The sequence below is a fragment of the Chenopodium quinoa genome, unplaced genomic scaffold (genome assembly GCF_001683475.1).
Source record: "Chenopodium quinoa cultivar QQ74 unplaced genomic scaffold, ASM168347v1, whole genome shotgun sequence".
NCBI lineage: Eukaryota > Viridiplantae > Streptophyta > Magnoliopsida > Caryophyllales > Amaranthaceae > Chenopodium > Chenopodium quinoa.
The window spans coordinates 9,504,119-9,526,835 of record NW_018745024.1 but is presented as its reverse complement, the minus strand read 5'-3'; the positions used below and the strand labels follow the sequence as shown (position 1 = coordinate 9,526,835).

Genomic DNA, 22,717 nt, shown 5'->3' with positions numbered 1-22,717 from the left:
ATTATAAACCTACAAAAAAAAAAGAAACAAGGATTGGGGCTTTCCACCGATTAAAATCGATGGAAGCCCCTTCAAAATTCAACAATGGAGCCTAGGGTTTTGGAGAGAGAAAGGAGGAAAAAGATATATTTATTTACATAATCTTTATCACATTATCTCTCTTTTTTGGTTGACACATAGTTATTTACATAATCTTTATTACATTGTCTCTTTTTTTTTTTGACACATATTTATTTACTTAATCTTTATTACATTATCTCTTTTTTGGTAGACACATATTTATTTTTGTGAAGATTTTTTAGATGATATATATTTCTTTTTTAAAAAGTTTATTTTAAACTAGTGAAATATAAATTTAGATTGTTAATTTTTACTTTTAAGATTAGGTTTTTTTTTTTTTTTTTTTTTTTTTTTTTTTTTTTTTTAGCACTTGTACTATTAATTTTTTTAAACATCAATGCTAACAATCTTTTGTTTTATGAAATAATAATGATCATTAATGGACTAAACATGTGGTGTCCCTACAAACTTTTTTTTTTATTTTTTATTTTTTTTATGTTAAGAGCCACAAACACGGATGATGAGAATCGTATCAATTTTTAACGTATGCTTCTATACTAGATGTTTGAACTCTTTCTTGAGTCATCATCTTATCACAGTTAGTAGTTGACATCTTGGTCAACGACATATCATTGGGCTTAATTAATTGAAAGATTTAAGACTAACTAGTTGTATTTAATTATATATATATATATATAATCATATAACTAATATATAAAGCTAAACTTTTAGGCAGGTCACGACATTGCGACACATGGCGTTCCAACTTTTCGCCAAGTGTCGCGCCACGTTGGAGCAATTTAAATAGACTTCATAAGATTAAAAAAAATAGAATTTTAGGATAAAATTTTAAGTTTAGAATTTTATTTTCGATAAAAGACCAATATTTATGAGATACAAATTGAATTATAATTTTATTCAAAAAGATTATTAGATTATAATTCTTAAAAATTATCATGTAAATTTAATTTTTTATGTCATAATATTTTTTTTGGAGCGAAGGAATTAGTTTAAAGTGTAAAACATCTATTTATAATACTAATCGGTTAAAATACTATACTTCACAACTTATAGAATTTTATTACCACTGATAGACCTGTCAATTAGGGTTGAGTCATGAGTCATCTCGGATTGAGTCACTTTAAGTTACGAGTCAAGAAATGTTCAACCCTTACCCAAAGTTTTGGGTTCGAGTCAACTCAACAGGCTTTGAGCATTTATCTTATTTAATTTATTATTTGTTTATTTTTTATGTACTAAATCGAACATTTCCACCAATACAAGTATTAATCATTACATGCCTACTAGATAGCAAATCGTCACAAAGCACATCAATAAACTAAATTTATACCAATGGTATATTTTAAATTTGACGTATAGATTAAAAATTTTATCTTTAAATTCAATAAACAACCCGGGCATCGCACGGGCACAAAACTAGTAATATATATAAAGCTAAACTTTTAGCCAGGCGACGAGACAACAACACTTGGCGTTCCAACTTTTCGCCAAGTGTCGTGCCACGTAGGATAGAATTATATAGAATTCAATTTGTAGGATAAAAGAGGTAGTTTAGAATTTTATTTTCAATCAAATTTGGATAGAATTTTAGGATAAAATTGTTAATTTAGAGTTTTATTTTTGATAAAGTACCAATATTTCATATGTACAAATTGAATTATAATTTTATTCAAAAAAAATTAGATTATAACTATCATAAATTATCATATAAATTTTTTTTTGTATCATAATATTTTTTTGGAGAGAAGGAATTAATTCAAAATGTACCACATCCATGGTTTATAATATATTCTAATCAATTAAAATAATATACTTCACAATCTAATATAATTTTATTTGTGTGTAGACCTGTCAATCAGGTCGGGTCACGAGTCATTTCAGACAAGATCAAAAAAAAATTTCACCAATATTATTATTATTTGTCATTACATGTCTACAAGTTTAAATCGTCACAAAAACACGTCAATTCTTAACTAATTTTGTATCAATGATATGTTTTAAAATTTGACATATAGATTAAAATATATCTTTAAATTTAATAAACAACCCGGGCATCGCACGGGCACAAAACTAGTATATATATATTTGAAAACCGATAGAGCAAAATTAAGCATTATCCAAATCCACCAAAGCTAGAATACTCTAGGCCGGGGAAAGGAATCAAGTCTAACACCTGAAAAATACAATTATCAAACCAAGCTCTATCGGACTTAATATCATCATAGATCACAAACAAGGGAGAGAGACCTTCGTCACCATCATTTACCTTCTTGACAAAATTCAAAGAATCACATTCCCCCCACATTCTTATATCCCAGCCTTCTAGCAAGTGTCAAGGCGTATAACACGGCCATAGCTTCAATATACTCTGGTTGAGTACTATAAAGCCTTCTTCGTTGCTGCACAAAATAGGCTGCCCTTCTCATCACGTCCTACTACGCCAAGTCCCGCCACACCAGATATGGGAACATGAGCATCAGAGTTAAACTTCACATAACCTGGTGGAGGGGGGTGCCACGAACTAAAGCTTGTAGTAGTAGGAGTAGCAGCAACACGTTGTATCACTTTGTTGGAGTATACATTATAGTCTTGGACTAGCTTACAAAATCCAGCAGCTAACATGACAAAATGGGGTCTCTCATTGTCATGAATTAGCAGATTTCTACATCTCCATGCTGCCCACATAGGAGTAGCCATAGAGCTTACGATGTCCGCACTATATTTGTGTATGATCCGCTCCCAAATTGCAGCAAACGGTTTACTTGAATTTAACAAGATATGTATATATATCTTGTTAAATCTTTGACATATCCACAGTGTTGAGTAATTAGGTTTTGATGATTGTAAACTAATGATGATTATCTATCTAATGTGTTTGTTAAGTTGTGCATAGAAAGAACAAGTTATACTTGGAACAGGATACAAGGAACCTGAGCAATGACAAGTATGTATATAAGGAACTTAAGCAATATATGATAAGCAATAGAAGAACAAAAACAATGATGAGTGTTATGGTTGATAAGCATGATGATGGCTAAGGAACTATGAAGGTAACTATGTAAATAGGTGTTTGCATATGTTAGCTTCATGAGGTAAGTACTCTATACATACGTTAGTCGTATATGTGTAGGAGTATTTACATAAGCTTTAAGTTTAATTAGTTCTCTCACTTGATGTTTGTTTATGACAAACAAACTTTAATCTAATGTTTCTCTTAAGTGCTCATGTGAAGATAGAAACTGACTTAGGTGAGGTCAATGGGTTGGAACATAGAAGACTTTAAGAGGAACAAGAGGGAATGAATGAACCTAAAGCAGGTTCTCCCACAAGAACCAAACCACAAAGGAACCTGAAGGTATTCTCTAACAAGATCCAGAAGGAACTTTCGGCAGGCTTTCCCACGAAAGTCGGAGCATGTTCCCTAACAGGTACATGAAGAGTTCCATTTCCCCTAACAGGTACATGAAGAGTTCCCTAACAGGAACTTAGTTCTCTAACAATAACTATCTAAGTTCCCTAACAGGAACGTTCCCTAACAGGAACTTAACGTTGCCCCGAGAACTAGAATACATCAATACTACAAGATTCCAGAACAAGAGTTTCAAAGAAACAACATGAAAACGAAGAAATCGAAGTATATCGCTCTAGGATTCATGTAAGTATGTTGGACATAAAAGTCAGTCTGGAACAAGTCTAAAGAACCAAGGTGAACTCATGATAGTCAATGAAATTAGAGTTACTGACTTGTTAGGAACTCAGAGACTGTCAGAGTTCCAAAACCTAATCGGAACTTAGGTCTGCACGTCGTTAAAGGTCGCAGGTCGAATTTAATGATATAAATATTTACCTAATACGTGCATATCTTTTAGGGATTTGGTTTTACAGAATAAGAATATTTATTTTCTAATAAATCCCTTTTGGAAAAAGATAAGTTGTTTTTGGAAAATATTTTCAGTAAAATAAGTTTTAAATAAAATCTAATTTTATGGAAAGTATAAAAGATATGGTAAATATATCTTTTGTAAAAAGATATGGCAAGTATATCTTTTGTAAAAAGATATGGTAAGTATATCTTTTGTTAAAAGATATATTAGGATATTTGAAAAATATAAGATTTAGATAAAATCTGATTTTATGGTAAATATATCTTATTATTATTGATAGAATATATTCTTAACAAAAGATATATTTTTGGAAAACTTATTTTTGAAAAATATCTTTTATTTCTATCTTTTAATAAAACTTATCTTTTACGAAAAGAATAATTTGGGTGTACTATAAATATGCTCATATGTATTCATTCAAAGTCGAGGTTGATGAAGCTTAGTGGTCGTGCTTAATGGTTTCATCCTTCACCACGAAGCTAAGTCAAACCTCCAGGTCGAAGTTCCAGTCAGGTTCCAGTTACAGTTCGTCCAGTAAGTTCCAGACAGATCTCGAGTGTCCAGCATATTAGTTTTATCTCTTTATTCATTGGTATGTATTTAGAGTTAATCTTTGAGATCTTGTAATTGGGAAAAAGGGTTTTTGAGTGTTTTATGTATTGGGGTGTGAGAGTTCGTGAGGATTCTTGTTATAATTATATTGTAAGAGTGCAATGTGTGAGCTTCTAGGTGAGGTCGTTTGAGCTTCTAGTGTGAGGCCGAGTGGGTAGTACTTTGGTAGTTCGAGTAGTTTTGTACTTAGGTGGTACAAGTATTTAGTACTTTGGCAGTACGTGTAGTACTTTGGTGGTACGAGTGAATCTAAGTGTGGTGCTTAGATTGGGTAGGATAGGGTCCTATCAAGTAGCAAGTCTAGTGAGGAACTTGTGAAATAAAGGTTCGTGTCTAATAGGTTGTAACTTGGTGTTTGCCCTATTATAGTGAAGTGGTTTGTGTTTGAAATCCCTAAGGTAGGGTCGAGGTTTTACTTCCAGTTGGGTCCTGGATGGTTTCCTCGTAAAATCCGCTTTGCATTGTCTAAGTTCCTAACAGCAATCAGTTTTATATTCCGTGAAAAGTAGACACTAGGAACATACTACAATTCACCCCCCCTCTTGTAGTATATCATCCGAATTAACACACAGGTTTACTTGAATTTCTAAATACAGTATTTTTAAAATACGGAGTATAATGTAATGATTAAAGTCTAAGCTAACACATTAAAAAGAATGGAAAGGCTTTAATAGTTCAATACAAGTACGTACGTACTATCACATGCAATCAATTCAAACTACTAGTACAGTATTAAAATTTAAACCTAAAACAAGAATGAACAATTTTGCCCGGCCTGTTCATGTTGATTTTGTTGTTAATTGCATCCCTAATTATACATCATGTTTGTTTAAATTACCCATATTTTCTTGTTAATTTGTTATGCCTCGTTAAGTGTTAGTGTTTAACCACTCCAATAATCACCGATTACGTCAGTTTGTTGCTGCTTCATGTTTGCTAGAAATTGTATTTGACTTGTGTTTTTTATGTCATAGAATCTTTGACCAATGTGGGTGGTAGATATAGAAGCCTATATGTCACAATAATATTTACTAGGTATGATGCACGGTCTTGTATATGTAATTTTTTGTAATTACTATTATAATTTTCAACAATTTTTATTACTTTTTATTGATGATTTAAATTTACTTTATTTTGAAAAAAAATCCAAAAACATGCTCTAACCTTGTGATAAATTCCAATTTTTTATTCTAATAACCGACAAATGATATATACGTAAGGATTTAATACTATGTATGATAATTTTATTGGGAAATAATTTAATGATTCAATATGTAGGATAATTTAGTTAAAGTTAGTTAGAATTAGAAGATAGAATTATGAGTGATATTTGATAATAAACAAATAATAATTATCTTTTTTTATTAGATTATTAAGTTTTGAAAGAGATTTTTTTTTTTTTTTGGTAATTGATCTAATGATTCAAATACATATGATAATTTGATTAAAGTTGGGTTTACATTAGAAGACAAAGTTATGAGTAATTTGACAAAAACAATATGACAACTATGACTTTGGAGTAGGCTGGAGAAAAACTGAGTGAATGTACCCAAATGTAATTAGTTAGACAAATAAAAATGACTTGTGATTTAATATATTAAATAATCATGCATTATAGTATATAATTGTTTTTTTAAAAAAAAATTAATTTTTTAAAGTAATTTAGAAGGACAACCTTTTCATAAATATAAGTTTTAAAACCGTACTTGCATCTTGACCAATTAACTTCTTAGCTTCTTCAACAAATATAATAAATATAGTCGAACCACTATGATCACCAAGCTCCAAATGAAACCTATTGGTCATTTTAAAATAATATAATTTTAATAGTTAAGTAAACATGACAAAACATTTACACCAAAAACTACTCGTAAATCTCTAACCTTGATATTTGTCTTTCGAATGATTTCTCGTAAAGGATGCACTAAAAGTCCGCCAATCTTGGGATGGTGACAAAGTGCTTAGATTAAATAGAAATATAGATAAATAAATATAAATAAGTAAATAATAAATAATAATAATAAAGTCAAATTACCATTAAACTCTTTCACCATTGTTGATGTAACTACAATAGGAAAAGGTTTTGTGAAATCATCAAGTTGGTTTTTCTGTTTCCTACATTCAACAAAAAGATTTTTCCAAAGTTAATTTGGACTCGGTTCACCTAATAGATATTATTAGACGAAAGTGTTGAGCAAATTTTATTTAATTAAGGCATGAATGTAATCACTCTGTAATTAAAATAAGAAATTTCGTTAATTCAATAAGTTTGTTTTTGTTCATAAAATTAATTTTTTTAAAAAAAAACTAAGGCGGCTTATAAAAAATTTAATAAATATAAACAATTTATAAAAATACCTCCTCGTCGAATAGGATGATATCCAAACTTCAAACTTATTAAGTTATTGATGTGTCTATTTTATATAGTATTTTACCCCCGTCCCTTGGTCGTAATTAGTAGTGTTTTTGGCTCTTTAGAGCCACTTTTATTACTAATTGGTGTTTTCTAGTGTTTTCGTAGATTTGGTTGACTTTTGCAGGGATTTATGCTTTTGGAGTATTTTCCCGAGATATTTTGGAGCAATCACGAACGTTGGAGAAGCACGACCAGATTCTATAGCCCGAGGCCGGTTAGAGCCAGCCATCGAACCGGTGATTAAGGGCTTGGTATAGGTGATACCGGGGCATTTGGGCCGAGTATTCAAGACCGGAAGAGGAAACCTAGATTGACCCGAAGGAATGGAGCCCAATCATAGTCCAAATAGTGGCCCAAGTGAGTCGCCCGGCCAAAGAGGCTGGCGCCCGGAGGCGTGCCCGGCCGGGCAGGAGAAGCTAAGGTTGGCGCCCGGTGACGCGCCCGGCCGGGCGCGAGATTAGTATTAGAAGTAAAAAGGCGCGCCCGATCGGGCGCGTGTATTTATTAGGGGACGATTAGCGTCGTTTTAGTTTGTTTTAGTTTAGGATTTGTACAGAGTATAAGTACTCCTCCGTAATACGATTTTAACGGTCCTCTCTTCTTCTTTTTACTCTTTCTTTACTCTCTTAATTGTTTTCTTAGGTTCTCTCTCTCTTAAACTTTTGTTCTTAATCTACTCTTAATTCCAGATTTGTTTGGTAACGATTTCTCTTCTCTTAATCTTAGTTGTTTATTTTATTCCTTCCATCATGACTTGTTTTATTGCTTTGATTAGTTTAGTTTTTACTATGTGTGAGTAGTTCTATTTCTAGGGTTTATGGGGATCCATAAATAATATGAAGGGGTAATTTATTGTTGTTGATTGTCAATGCTAAGTTAATTTCCTATTGATTGATTTAATGCTCTGTGCAGTGACTAGATTAGGCCTGATCTTTTATGCATGAGTTTGACAATATTAATTCGAGATTTGACAGATGAGAATTGATGTTTAGGTCTAGTTTCAATAGGCAGATTAATTTATAAATGGTTAAGTCGAGATTCGAGAGATGAGATTTAATACCGGTAGATTAATTCTGTGATTGTAATACGTAGCGAAAGCCCTTTACAATCTTGTTAATTGATGCATTGACGATTGACTATTATTGGTTCTTGATATTGCATGATAATTTCTTATTGAATTGTTTTAACGCTTTACAATTGCGGCTTGTAAAAGTATAGCAATATTGAATTGATGAATCGAGCAGATGTTAATTTGATATTAAAGGCTATTTTCAATAGGAACTTAGATCTAGTAAATTGCGAGAGCCTGTTAGATCTATGTTGATTAATAAATTGTGACAGCCTGGTAATCATGTTATTTATGCAATGTCAATGATTGATTATCATGTTTTACCCTGGAGTATTATTTATTGGTGAACCTATGCCCTAGATCCTTTTATATATATTGTTCTCTCCCTATTCTCAATCTTCGTAATTTAGTTCATTATTCTAATATAAATATTGATTACTTCATAATCTTGATTATATTAGTTAATTAGGAATAAAAAGACTTGTTTCCCTGTGAAGTTCGACCCTACTTCCCTATCTGCTTTAGTTAGAGGACTTAGGTAATTATTTTTTATTTGGGGATACGACTTTAATTACCCTGTCAGTTATCTTGTTTGCAAAAGTTTAATATGTCAAACGGGTGAGAAACTCGTACTTTGATTTTCCAATCAATATTGCTTGAATTTAATTCCTTGATTTAATTAGATCTGCATGTCAAAACAAAATTTAGTAAACAAAACATAAACATATATTCGTTAAGTACCCCAAATGTATAAGTAATGATTACGAATATAAATTTAACATGGATTTAAAAATTAAGCTAAGAATTACCCAGCTATTGGAAGCTAAAACTAGCACATTGATTGAAAAATGAATACAAAACTAAGATTTTGGCGTTAATTAAATGACCACGTCGAATAACAGAATAAGAATTATGTTCACATACAATAATTAATATAATTGTAAAATTAATATTGATACTACATCAAACTAATAACATAAGATCTCTTCTTATCTCTTAACTTGACGTATGAATATGATTTATTTGTAAAAATTGTGCACTTAATTTTTTTTAATACTCCCTATTAATTTATCAAAGCTTTTTTGGTGCAGCAGGCCACACCGTGTGGCCTGCTGCCAAATAAGTGAAAATAACGGATTCTGACACGCACATAACGGGGTTACTATTCACGCGTATAACGGGGTTACTAATTTTGTCAGGGTTACTTGTATTTTTTTTTTCAGGAGTTACTTGTATTTTTTTTCAGGGGTTACTTATATATTTTTTTTTCAGGAGTTACTTGTTTTTTTTTCCAGGAGTTATTTGTATCGATTACTTATTCAAGGGTTACTTGTATTTTTAGGGATTACTTGTATTTTTTTTTCAAGAGTTACTTTTTTTTTCCAGGTGTTACTTGTATGGGTTAATTCAAGGGTTACTTGTATGAGTTACTTATTCAAGGGTTACTTGTATGAGTTACTTCAAGGGTTACTTGTATGAGTTACTTCAAAGGTTACTTGTATGAATTACTTATTCAATGGTTACTTGTTACTTATTCAAGGGTTGCTTGTAGGCCCCATACAAAACCAGTAACACCCTACAAGTAACCCTTGACCAAAACCAGTAACACCCTACAAGTAACCCTTGACCAAAACCAGTAACACCCTACAAGTAACCTCTGACCAAACTAGTAATACCCTACAAATAACCTAGCCCCTGACCAAAACCAGTAACACCCTACAAGTAACCTAACCCTGACCAAAACCAGTACACCCTACAAGAAACCCCTGACCAAACCATTAACACCCTACATGTAACCCATGACCAAACTAGTAACACCCTACAAGTAACCCCCGACTAAACTAGTAACACCCTACAATTTTTGACGTAGAATGTTCGATCTAAGATTTCACGAAGAAAACGAGCTCAAATTTCTTTGGTTCCATCGATTTCACTACTTCAAATGTTGTTGATGATTTGAAGGATAATTAATCACAATTTTTCACAACAATTTAACACCTAATTTCTACAATTTCGGGCTTCAATTGTAGCAATTTAGCAAAGAGGAGAGAGAAATTGGTCGAGTATAGATATGGTTGTTGGTGATGTGTGGTTTTGCTTGAAGAAGAAACTAAGAAAAGAGGAGAGAGAAAATGGGTGGAGTAGAGATATGGTTGTTGGTGATGTGTGATTGGGCTTGGAGAAGAAGCTAAGAAAAAAAGGAGAGGGAAGAGTTGTGGTATTTTAAAAAAATAAAATAAAAATTGTGGCAAGCCACACCGTGTGGCCAGCCACATACAAAAATTTGTGTTAATTTATAGGATAAATTTCTTTCCCAAAAAGAAAAAATAAGATAAATAAGATAATTCAATTTTTTGGTTTATAATATATAATTCGTTATAATATCTAATCACATTATTCTTAAACCCCATTCGTTAATTTTTCTTAGTTGGCGAATGAATTTTTTAATTCTAAAATAAAATAAAAATCTAATTTTTCATTGGTCGAAATAATACCTTTGCTTATGTGGCTCGACGAATGCTCTACAAAAATGCTTACTTTATTTATATATTAGTTTAAGTCCCGTGCAATGCACGGTTGTTATTAACTTTTTTAAAAAGGTTATTGTATATTTTTATAAAATAAATTATACTCATAATATTAATTCAAAAATAATATAACTTTAACTTTTATACCTAACTATATCAATGTCTTAGATTAGCTAGTGACACTTAGAAAAAAGAGGCTTTATTTATTTGAAAAAATCTAAGGTTATATAGTACCTGCACGTTCTGCGTTATTATTAATACAACTTTTAAGAGTAAAAAATAAAGTGTGTATATATGTCTTAACAAAATGATTTTATTTTTGATTGAATTAAACATTATTGCAAAAGTAAAAAATTGGATGAAAAAAAGTTAATAGTATTATCGAAAACTAAAATAATATATAGCAATATTGTTTAATAATACTCACCTCATTTTTTTTTTTTATAAAAATAATACCTAATATAAAATACTACGTATATGTAAAAATATATTAGTTAGGTTTATATAGAGAATTATTATTGTTAAGAATTTTAATTGGAAGAAAGATATTTTAAATTATTATAAAATGATTTCCTTCAATATATAATCTGCATAAAAATAGAAAGTAAAATTGGGCGGGAAAATTTTTAATGACATTGTGACAAATGTCATTTTAGATTCGCTTTTAGTATAGGTTAATTGATATTAGACTAGTCTTGTGCCCCGACGATGCCCGGGTAGTTTATGGACTTTTAAGATAAAATTACAGTACGTATTATAATTCAATTTGATTGAAAATAGAATTCTAAATTAACTCTTTTTGCTACAAAGTCAATCTATATTTATCCAACGTGGATACGTGGTGAAAAATTAAAATGTTAAATGATGTTGTCTTGTGGCCTAATTATAAATTTATTATTTGATATTTTATCAAAAATATAACTCTAAACTAATAATCTTATTCTAAAATTCTATCCTATAGAATTCTTACCTAATTCACTTGACGGTTTTTTTATCATATGAAGTCTATTTAAATTTATCCAAGGTGGCGCGACACTTGGCGAAAAATTAAAATGTCAAGTGTCGCTATTTCATGACCTGACTAAAATTTTAGCTTTATATATTAGTTATATGATTTGTCGCCTACATGGCTCGAGAATCGTATCGACTTTTGAATGTTTTATCTAGCTTTTATGAAAATTATGCTTCTAGACTAGATGTTTGAACTCTTTTTTGAATCAATAACCCACATTCACAGTTAGTAGTTAACACCTTGGTCACCGACATATCGTTGGTCTTAGAAGCTTAATTAATTGAAAGATTTGGGTCTAACCACTAATTGTACAATTTAATTAGATTATCAAAGAGTAACGCATTAAAAAGATTCGAAAGGCTTAATAGATCAAATGATTAATACAAATATAATTACATTATGAAACTGAGTACGGTATTAACATTTAAACCTAAAACAAGAACGAGTTGAAAAAGAAATTGCAACATATCTCCCTTAACAAACTTTTTGATGATGAAACGGACCTTTCGGATCAAGTTGCTTGCACAAAGCTAAATATGTATAAAGAAGCATCTGATCTCTGGACCCGAAACGATGAACATTAGACTTGGTATGCTTGCAAAAATAGGTAAGTTGATCCAAAGTGCAACACCCTATACTTTGTCCCAAAAACATAAACAACCAATTCATGTGTCTCTTCTTGTCACCTAATACAGGCGCGCAACTGTTTTCACTCGTACAAAAACTACACGTTGGAAGAATAGGGTCGGTCCATTGCTTGGGTGCGCGATTAAGGTCACGCCATTTGCCTTGCCCTTGTACAACAAACTTGACAATCTCTTGGAACTTTTGTTTAAGGTCATATTAGTTCACAATGTCGATCATCCTACATCTTTTACATCTTACTTGGCCGGAGATTTTAATAAATCCTTCATCTAACAGTTGTCGTGAGGTATGGACCGTGGCTCGCCGTTCTGTTGCCCAAGGGTACGGGGGTATGATTAGCTTTTGGCGTTTGATTCTGAAAATAACTTTGGATTGTTGATTAGACTTTGACATATCAAGGTTGGAAAGAGCAAGCGAGAGACGAAAATCGAGGTTAGAATCACCTTCATCTTCCATAATTCTTAGTATACAAAGAACGTTAGTTGTTGAAGGGTGCTAGAATAGAATTGTGTTTAAGTGTTAATTCTCAATTTCTCATTTCCTATATATAAAGCTATCAAAACAAAGACTTGGAGTCTAAGGCAACAATCTAATACAACCATTAAAATATTTCCTAAAATAGATTCTCCAAATTATATATTTTCCCAAATCCTATCATATCATATAACTAATATATAAAGCTAAACTTTTAGTCGGGTCACGAGGCAGCGACACTTGGCGTTCCAAATTTTCACCAAGTGTCGTGCCACGTTGGATATATTTAGATAGACTTCACAGGATAAAATATTAGTTTAAAATTCTGTTTTTAATCAAATTTGGATAGAATTTTAGCTTAAAATTGTTACTTGAGAGTTTTATTTTCGATAAAATACCAATATTAGTTTTATATTCGATAAAATATCAATATTTCATATGTATAAATTTAATTATAATTTTATGCAAAAAAATATTAGATTATAACTTTTAAAAAAATACCAATATTATTATTAGTCATTTACATGCCTACTACTACATAGTTTAAATCGTCACAAAAGCACATCAATTTTTTAGAGATCAGATATATTTTGAAATTTGATATATAGATTAAAATTTATCTCAAAATTTAATAAACAAACCGGGTATCGCACGGGGCACAATACTAGTCCTACTAATAAAGGGATTGATATAGCAATTTTAAACTTCATGAAGCATTGAGTATCTTTGAAATTTGGGCTTTGTAACTGCATGATATACATGAATCTTTCTTAAGTTTATCTTTCTTTCTTAAGTTTATCTTTTAAACTAGTTTGGTTCCTAACGATACCCAAATTATACAAAGTTGATATTGAGAAAGTGGTTTATAACCAAATACATGATTAATTATATTTTAATTAATATATGAACTATATTATGTGGTTAAACAAGAGTGATAATAGTATAAAAGTCTAATTATTTTAATATTACTAAAACGGAGGAAGTATTAGTTAAAAAGAAAGTGATGCAACTTATAAAGCAAAGGAAATTTTGACAATTGTCACCTTCTGTTATGTCCATTTTTAGCAATTATCACCTTCTTTTTTTTTTTTTTTTGAAAATTACCACCTTCTATTTTCAAAAATATCAAAAGTTACCACCTTCTTACCTCCCAACTACCACATGACGTCGTTTTAGGTTCATTCTTTCCTTTCCCTCCCTATTTCCCTCACATTTCTCATTCCTAACTCGATTCTCATCCCCCTTTCACTTTTTCCCCTAAAAAAAATCAGAAACACTTCAATTCACTCCTCCAAACAAAATTGACGAACAATTATTGGTGGTTTGGGGGAAAAAAAGTGAAAGGGGAGATGAAAATCCAAATGGGAATGAGAAATGGGAGGGAAATAGGGAGGTAAGGTAAAAAATGGGTCCGAAATGACGTCATGTGGTAGTTGGGAAGCAAGAAGGGTGTTTTTGAAAATAGAAGGTGGTAATTTTCAAAAAAAAAAAAAAAAAAAAAAAAAAAAAAAAAAAAAAAAAAAAGAAAAAGGTGGTAATTGCTAAAATGGACATAATAGAAGGTGGTAATTGTCAAAATTTCCTAAAATAAATGGAAAAAGTATTATCTTAATCTCTATTAATTGAAAGTGCATAGTAGGCTAATGCACATGACCCTCCTAATTTGCAGGGACCAAATATTTAACAAAAACTTTTGTATACCAGTTACAATAACATTATAAAAAAAGAGCAAAGAAAAAACTCTGAAATCCTAGTTAGCATGAGCACTTCTCTCGATAGGCAACCTTGGTGCATGATACGACTTAATAAATAACATATAAAGGGTATATTATTTGGGTAACATAACATATTACCTACATTGTTGTATATAATATGAACGAAGGTAGTACATTATTTTCAATTTGTTTGTGAATTGCCTACGTCTGATCCCCATTTTCGTTTAGACCTTGTCTCGCGTCTCCACCTTAGTAAAAATCTTAGACATTGCATTGTTGTCATGGTAAAATTAAACCGCTTGACTTTTCTAGATGTCAGGTCAAACACACCCATATCCTTTCCATGGGTATTGTATCTAGGTCATAATAATCACTCATTATCATGTCAAGCCAATACTCCTTACAATCATCGCTAAAGTAAATAGCATTATGCTGACTGTTTCTGGAAACAGAATGCTCCTGGGAGTTTTAGGGTAGTCAAGGTAATCAAGATGTCCTAGAACTATGTCCAATATATGTCCGAATTTCCCTCAGCTACGCCTTGCTGTCCGAGAGCTAGGCCTGCAAAAGAAAGAAGGTTAACTACCTCGGGGGTGTGACCCGGGAAAGCCCCTCCGATGCTTAAGTCAGCGAATGTACCTTCTAGTGAGAGAAAGTAGAGAGAGAAGAGTACTTTAGAGAGATAAAGTAGAGAGAGAAGATTAGAGAATTAGGAAAAAGTTACCATCATCAATGATTGAAGAGCTATTTATAGATATACTTTCAGGTGGAAAAAGTTGTACTTAATTGGACAGATTAGGGGTAAATTCGTACTTTGCTCTGACTAATGATGGGCTGGATCATGGAGGGGTATTTTCGTAATTCCAGGTCACTGGGCTTAGGACAATGGACTAGGCCCAAACATTTAGCCCCACGCGTGATGTGGGAACGAGATCGCATGGAGTTCGGATATCACGCGGAATAGAAAGAAAGAAGTTGTCATATATGTTGAAGTAAATCCCGAGGCGTACCTGAGGGCTAAAATGAGCCCCAGGTGGATCCGAGGGCTAAAAAGAGCCCCAAGCGACTTGCAAGGGTGAAAACCAGCCCCAAGCAATGCATAGAAGGTACTTTAATTCAGATGATTGAGCAGTTTAAGAGTTAAGCCTGATGATGGTTTAAGGATAACTGATGAAATTTCCATTTTCAGAATATTTTCTTCCGGCCGAGCCTCATCTATTTGCTGAAGGCATATTTTTGCTCCAATTTTAGCTAAGCTAGGGATTTCTGGAGATAATGATGATGATTCCCTGCCAATTAAGCTGGTAATTAAGCTTAATCCTTCAATGGTGAGTTTCTGGGCTCAAGCATCACTTAGGCCCATTTGAACCAGGGTTTTGAGGAGTTTCCATCTCCTTGGCTTGAATCATATGAACTCCCACTGTACTTGCATTTGCTTCTCACTCTTCTCATTTGCCTTAGAGAAATTCTCAAAAAATTCTCCCAATTTTCTCCCAAGTTCTTGAGAGTTTGAGTGTTCAAGTCACATCATTTGAGTTCACATCACCAAGTTCATCAAGATCTTCAAGAGGTATGTGAAAATTCTTCACTTTTGATTTGAATTAGTAGATCCGAGAGCATGTTTAGGTGTTTATGTACTTTCAATTTCTGAAATTTTTATTTCACCTAGGGGTAGACATATTTGAATTTTGAATTGAATTAACCCTGGGGTAGAGAGGCTATGCTCAACCAAGATTAAGAACGATTTTTGGATTTTTGGGGTTTGATCTTGGGTAAGAGTATGCGGATTACTTGACTGGTTTAGCAAAATTTATTATTTTTTCATTCATTTTTTTTTATGCCGAAAAAGGGGGAGATTACCCTAGGAGTAAGCTGATAGCCGAGGGGGTGGCTGGGCGGCTGAGGGCCCGTCCCGCACCAGCCGAGGGATGTAATGCGCGGGACCTTCGACCTTTCCGAGAGAGTGTGACTCGGTTTTTTTTTGTTGGTGATTTTTCTGAGTTTGCGAGTGAGGGGGGTGTTAGAGAAGGGCCGACTGCCGAGGGGGTGTCAGCAGGCCAAGGGACTTGTTTGGGCTTGAATTTCGGACTTGAGTCCGAGAGGGTGTCGAAGAGAGAACCCTGGAGAGAGCGAAGGAGATGCGGGAGAGAGTGAAGCCGAGTCTGGCCGAGGGGGTAGGCGAGGGCCGAAGGGGTGCTGTGCAATAAGCCGAAAGGGTCGGCGGCGCACCATCCGAAAGGGTCAGCGACGTGCTGAAGGGGTATTAGGCGAGGTGTTTTTCGGGTTTAACTTGGAATTTGGGATGTTTAATTGAGAGAGGAGTGCAAGCTATGAGGCTGAGGGATGTTGAGGGGAGGGTACGCGAGCCGAGGGGGCATCAGCTCTGGCCGAGGGGGTCGATTGGCGGGTGCCGCGGGGGTTGGCCGCGAGGAGAAGTGATACCCCTAGCTCTCGACCTTCCGTTTTCTGAGTTTTTTTTTTTAGAAAGGATAGGCTGAGGTGAGGAGATCCGAGGGTTATCAGCATCATGCCGAGCCCTCGGAATGCAGGGTGCCGAGGGGGTAGTATGCCTTTACCCCGGGCTTGATTCTCATGCCGAGGGGGTATGAGGCGCTGGCCGAGCGAGTATGCGAAGCCAAGGGAGTAGCGCACCAGGCCGAAGGCATGGCCGAGCGGGTGCGTGAGACCAAGGGGTTGAACTTGAATTTTTTGATGAGTTTAATTATGTGAGGCATAGCTGAGGAGAGTTTAATTTAGAAGGAGAGCCGAGGGATGGCGCGAGGTGTGTGTGTGTCGCGCAGCTGAGGGGTATACAAGCCGGAGAGAGAGTTGAGATGTTGGAGCGGGTAGCCGAGAGCTATTAATCTCGTCAGGCCGAGGGGGTAGAGAGGTGCGCTGAGGGCCTCTCCTTTTGAGGCAAGCCGAGGTCTGGTATTCTAGATTCTGAGAGGGTAAAGGAAATAGGAGGTGACTTTACCAAGTAATGAAGGGTGATTTTACTTAGAAAAATTTTGTCTATGAATATTTTTCTAACACTTGAAATTCTTGTTGATATTGCAGGACTATTTCTCTCCGGGGTACTTGATTATCTTCGGGATAATTCTTTTCGGCCTCTTTTAGCATTTGGTAAGTCTTCTATACTTAGTTTTTATTTTCCAAGTATCATGTCTCCATGCCTAGTAATTATTTGCTATTTTTTCCTTGTATGCTTGCTTGTTCCTCGGCTGCGCTTTTGATGATGTTAGGCTTAGAGGTACGCCTGTTGTATTTTTGTATGTACATTGAGAATTCTTCGAGGTAGTCTTGAGTTGAGCTATGCATGTATCATGAACGACCAAGCGACTCAAGATTACCTTGACTCTCTCCCTGGCCCTTCATCTTATGATTTGTATAGGAAAATTTGGGCGGGGGAAGAGCTTGTGACAAATGTAATTGGTAGTAGTGTTGATTCTTCTGTTCCCTTGGGTGTGCCTTTTCCATGTGTGCCATCCCCACCCCCCGAGCATGATTTAGGCTTTGATTATTTTTTGCCTCCTTCCCCTTGGGAAGTTTCTCTTGCACGTGAACCGACTTCTAGAGGTTCTTTGAACAAATTGCTTATTGACGGAGTGGTGACAATGTCAAGTGAGGATGATACTTCGGCTTCTCTTGGGGCGCTGGTGGCCTTTAAACCCCCCGTTAGGAGAGTTAGCCCTTCTATGTGTTACCCCTCCACTTCTTGGCTTAGGTCTTTGTCTGAGGGTACTAGGCATTTGCAGACTAAGTACCACATTAGAGAGCCTTTTCTCATTTCCCCTCCTGGGGGTGATAGCACTGTAGATAACCCTCCCTCGGGGTGTATAGTTGTATATAGGCAATGTTTGGACAACGGGTTGAGCTTTCCGCTACACCCTTTCATTGAGGAGTTGTTGGTCGAGTATAACCTTAGCATAACTCAGCTTGTCCCTAACTCCTGGTTGCCGATTAACGCGTACATAGCCACTTGTAGTTTACTTGGAGCCCCTTGTACCATAACCGCCTTTAGGAACACACATAGGATTCAGGAGGTCCCGGACAATGTAGATAGCCATGTGTGGTATGCTTTTCATGATAGGGAGTTCTATCTCACCATAAACACCAAACCCACGAGTCAAAAGGGCTTTCGCCATACCTTTCTCTTCGTCTACCATGCTGGGGGTTGGAGGATTCCCCGAGATCATAGCGGAGTACCTAGGGTTAGCTTGAACTACAATGTCCCTGCCATGGAGGTTGATGAGGCCGTGACGGCTGTTTGGTTGCAATCTTATAAGGAGAGAGGGTCCAAAGAGAAGCTTCCCACCATGTGGATTTTGAAGGATAAACACTTCCAGAAAGAGCGATTTTTTAGTGTGGAAGGCTTGAGCCACACCTATGATAGTGGTAGGGTTTGTTTTTGTTTTACTTATGTTTTTTCCACTTCCATGCTTTCTCCTGGGCCTTGTTTTTCACTAACATATTTATGCAAATGATGATTTCAGGTGTTGCTTTCAAGCAGTTGGCAAAGAGATTCCAGAAGAAAATGTCTAAAGTGAATTTTCGAGCTGCGAAGGTCAAGTCTTCCATGAGAAAGGGGGACATGAGTGTTCTTCCCCCTCCCCAGGCATGCCTCCTTCTTTGAAGTTGGTTTCATGAAAAGTTGATTTGATTTTTGCTAACTTTACTTATGATTTTTCTTTTCAGAACCCGAAAAATTCCAAGTTGAGGAGGAAGACGGCTGAGAGGGGAGAAGGATCCTCCCAAGCTACCTCCAACATGGAGATAGATGACTTGGGGTCTCAGCTTGCCTCTCCGACCGGCTCCACTCACATCGAGCTTCTGGAGGCCGAGGGCTTTGGGGACCGAGGGAAACAGCCTCGGGAGGAGGAGAGCGAAGAGGAAGGGGGGGAGAACTATTAGGACATGACCCCCTACTTCCCTGACTCTCTCCTTGGCATCACGAAGAGGGGCCGAAAAAAGACCGTAAGGCAAACTATGGTCCGGTTTCCTTTGGCTAAGGATATCGAGGTGGTGGAGAAGGATCCCACCAAGGCTATCTCCTCGGCCTTCGATGGCGTCTTGAAGGTATACTTTGCTATATAACATCGGATTTTTCTATCTTTACTTTGGTTGTAACTAACACTCATCTTCTTGTCTTTTTGAAAATGTAGGCCGGCATGACTTTGAGCGTGCTTGCCGAGAAGTACCGGAGGGGGGCCATGGAGGATGCTGAGGGTCTCCGTGCCGAGCTATCGAAGGCTAGGACCGAGATCCATGGCCTTAAGGAGGAGCTCAACTCGGCTCGGAAAACGGTGAAGACGACCAAGAAGGAGCTTGTTGATGCTCAGGAGGCCGGGACATCCCGCATTCAAGCCCTTGAGACCCAGCTCAAGGAGGCCAAGGAGGAGAAGGAGATGATTGCCAAGGAGCTGAAGGGGAGGAAGGATGACCTAGCTCGGATGAAGAACGACCTTGATGAGGCCCAGCGGAAGGTGGAGCTAAGCCAAGAGGAGGTGATTGCCGAATGGAAGAAGACTCCGGCTTGTGTTGATTTCCAATCCAAGATTGGATATATGGCCTTTGAGGCGGGGATTGAGGATGCCCTGACCCATATGCAGGTTGCCTTTACCTCCTTCGGTCTCCAGGATTCATATTCAAAGGTGCGAGGCAAGGTCAAGGACCTCGTTCGGGAGGCTGAGGAGGAGGAGCAGAGGAAGATGCTTGCTGAGGAGATCATGACCGAGGAGTAGCTTCTCCAGCCCTTGGCTTTGTCTTCACTTGCTTCTTTAGGATGTCTTCTTTTTTATGAGATTTATGATGATTTTGCTGGAACTTTTAGATGTCTTCCTCGGCTTGTATATTTTCACATTTGAATTTTACTTGGGCTTTTCTTATTCGTAGTAGATTTTATATGCTCAACCTCCAGCTTGCTTGTCGTTTAATACCTGTTTTTATATGCGAACCTTTGGCATTTTTCACACTTCTTGACAATTCTGGCAGCGTCATCCCTCAGGGTTGGCCAATAAAATCCGGCCCTTAGCGCTTTTCCAACTATAGTCCTTCCACCCTGATGTCTACCGCATGCCCCTTCATGAATTTCTCTAAGTACATAATTTCCCTCCTCCGGGGTTATGCACTTCAACAACGGATGAGTGAAGGATTGTTTATAGAGGATCCCATCATGAAGCACGAACCATTGACTTCGCTTTTTGATCATTTTGAAATCGGGGGTGTCCTCGGGCAGCTCCCCTTTTAAGCATTGAATGATTTGATCCATCCAAGTTTCCCCTCTATCAATGTCCATGATAACAGGCTTTTGGGTACTTGGCTTTTCTAACACTTCCCACATGATGTTCCGGGGGGTTATCCCCTCAGCCGAGCTTGCTAATCGGGCAAGAGCATCAGCTTGCTGGTTCTGTGAGCGGGGGATGTGCCTTATTTCAAAGTTGTCAAACGATCTTGCTAAGCTTTCAGCCTTTTCAAAATAGGCTTTCATGTTTTCTTCCTTTACTTCAAATTCTTTTGTCATTTGCCCCACTATGAGCTGAGAGTCTGAGCATACTTGAATGGATTTTATCTTCATGAATTTGCATAAGTTTAACCCCAAGATAAGAGCCACATACTCGGCTTCATTATTTGATGCATGAAAGGCAAACTTGACCGCATATTCAAACTTCTCTCCCTCCGGGGAGATGATAACTAGCCCAGCTCCACTCCCGGCCTTACTAGACGACCCATCCACATAAAGAGCCCAAGGGGCGGAGGTGTCTGTTGGAGTAGGCCTATGAGCGCATTCAGCTATGAAGTCAGCCAAGGCTTGGGCCTTAATGGCCTTCCGGGGTTCAAATTCGATTCCGAAATCAGCTAACTGATCTGACCAATCTGTCATTCGGGATGAGTGATTTTTGCTCTCTAACACTTTCTTGATTGGTTGACTTGTGAGGACTTTGATTGGGTGTGCTTGAAAGTATGGCTTCAGCTTCCTGCTTGCCATTACTAGAGCGTACACCACCTTCTCTATAAGAGTATATCGGGTTTCAGCCCCCCTTAGGGCATGGCTGACAAAATAGACAGGTACTTAGCCTTCATCTCTTTCAGCAACAAGGACCGCACTAAGGGCATAGTCTGATATGGCCAAGTACACAAACAATGTCTCCCCGGGGAGGGGGCTAACAAGCTTCGGAGTATTCATCAAATGTTCTTTCAGCTGTTGGAAGGCTTTCTCAGCTTCCTCATCCCATAAGAACTTAGGCCTCTTGAGGGCCTTGAAGAAAGATAGACTTTTATCCGCTGACCGGGATAAGAATCTCCCCAATGCAGCTAGGCAGCCTTTAAGGCGTTGCACTTCCTTCACATTTCGGGGGGATTCCATGTCAAGAATAGCTTGAATCTTATCGGGGTTGGCATCAATGCCCCGCTGATCAGCCATGACGCCCAGACACTTTCCACCTTGCACCCCGAAGACACACTTGCTGGGGTTGAGCTTCATTTTATATTTTCTAAGGGTTGTGAAGGTTTCCCTTAGATCAGCAACGTGGTCCGGTCTTTCCTTGCTTTTCACTATCATGTCATCAACATAGGCCTCAACATTCCGACCTAGTTTCCCTTCAAAGATTTTGTTCATCAGACGCTGGTAGGTAGCCCCGGCGTTTTTCAGGCCGAAGGGCATCACATTATAGCAATACACCCTTTGGCTAGTGATAAAGGCTGTGTGGGCTTGATCCTTCTCTGACATGGGGATTTGATGATACCCCGCATTGGCATCCATGAAGCTTAGGAGGGCGTGACCAGCGGTCGAATCCACCAACCTATCAATCTTAGGCAAAGGATGATCATCCTTTGGGCATGCCTTGTTCAAATCTGTAAAGTCCACACACATACGCCAAGAACCGTTGGGCTTCCTAACCAGCACTACATTGGATAACCACTCGGTATATTGGCATTCTCGAATGAAACCCGCTTCGAGAAGCTTTTTAACCTCAGCAGCTGCAGCTTTTTTTCTCTCCGGCCCTGCATGCCGGAGCTTTTGCTTGACGGGCTTGTAGCCCTCTTTGATGTTTAGCTCATGAGTCATTACCTCGGGGTCTATGCCCGGCATTTCATCTGTTGTAAAAGCGAAGATGTCCTTGTACTCTCTAAGTACTTGAATGATTTCTTCCTTGAGCTGGGGGTCCAAGTTCTTTCCCACCCTCACGGTCCGAGCGGGATCATCCCTAAGGGTATGCTCTCATCTTCTTCAATAAGCCTAGGTCTACCGTATTGCTTTGGGTTCTCAGCCATGTAAATG

The 22,717-nt window shown here is 36.6% G+C and overlaps 1 protein-coding gene across 1 annotated transcript; it reads right to left on the bottom strand.

Annotated features, from left to right (window-relative positions):
* Positions 1-20,368: 20,368 nt before the first annotated feature.
* LOC110708917 lies at positions 20,369-21,424 on the bottom strand. The gene has a single exon (XM_021887143.1). It carries the CDS (start codon positions 21,422-21,424, stop codon positions 20,369-20,371), a length of 1,056 nt encoding a protein of 351 aa, XP_021742835.1.
* Positions 21,425-22,717: the final 1,293 nt, after the last annotated feature.

What these genes read in the sequence shown, in the direction of transcription:
- LOC110708917 (XM_021887143.1), bottom strand. Translation starts at nt 21,424, where the DNA reads ATGGCAAGCAGGAAGCTGAAGCCATACTTTCAAGCACACCCAATCAAA.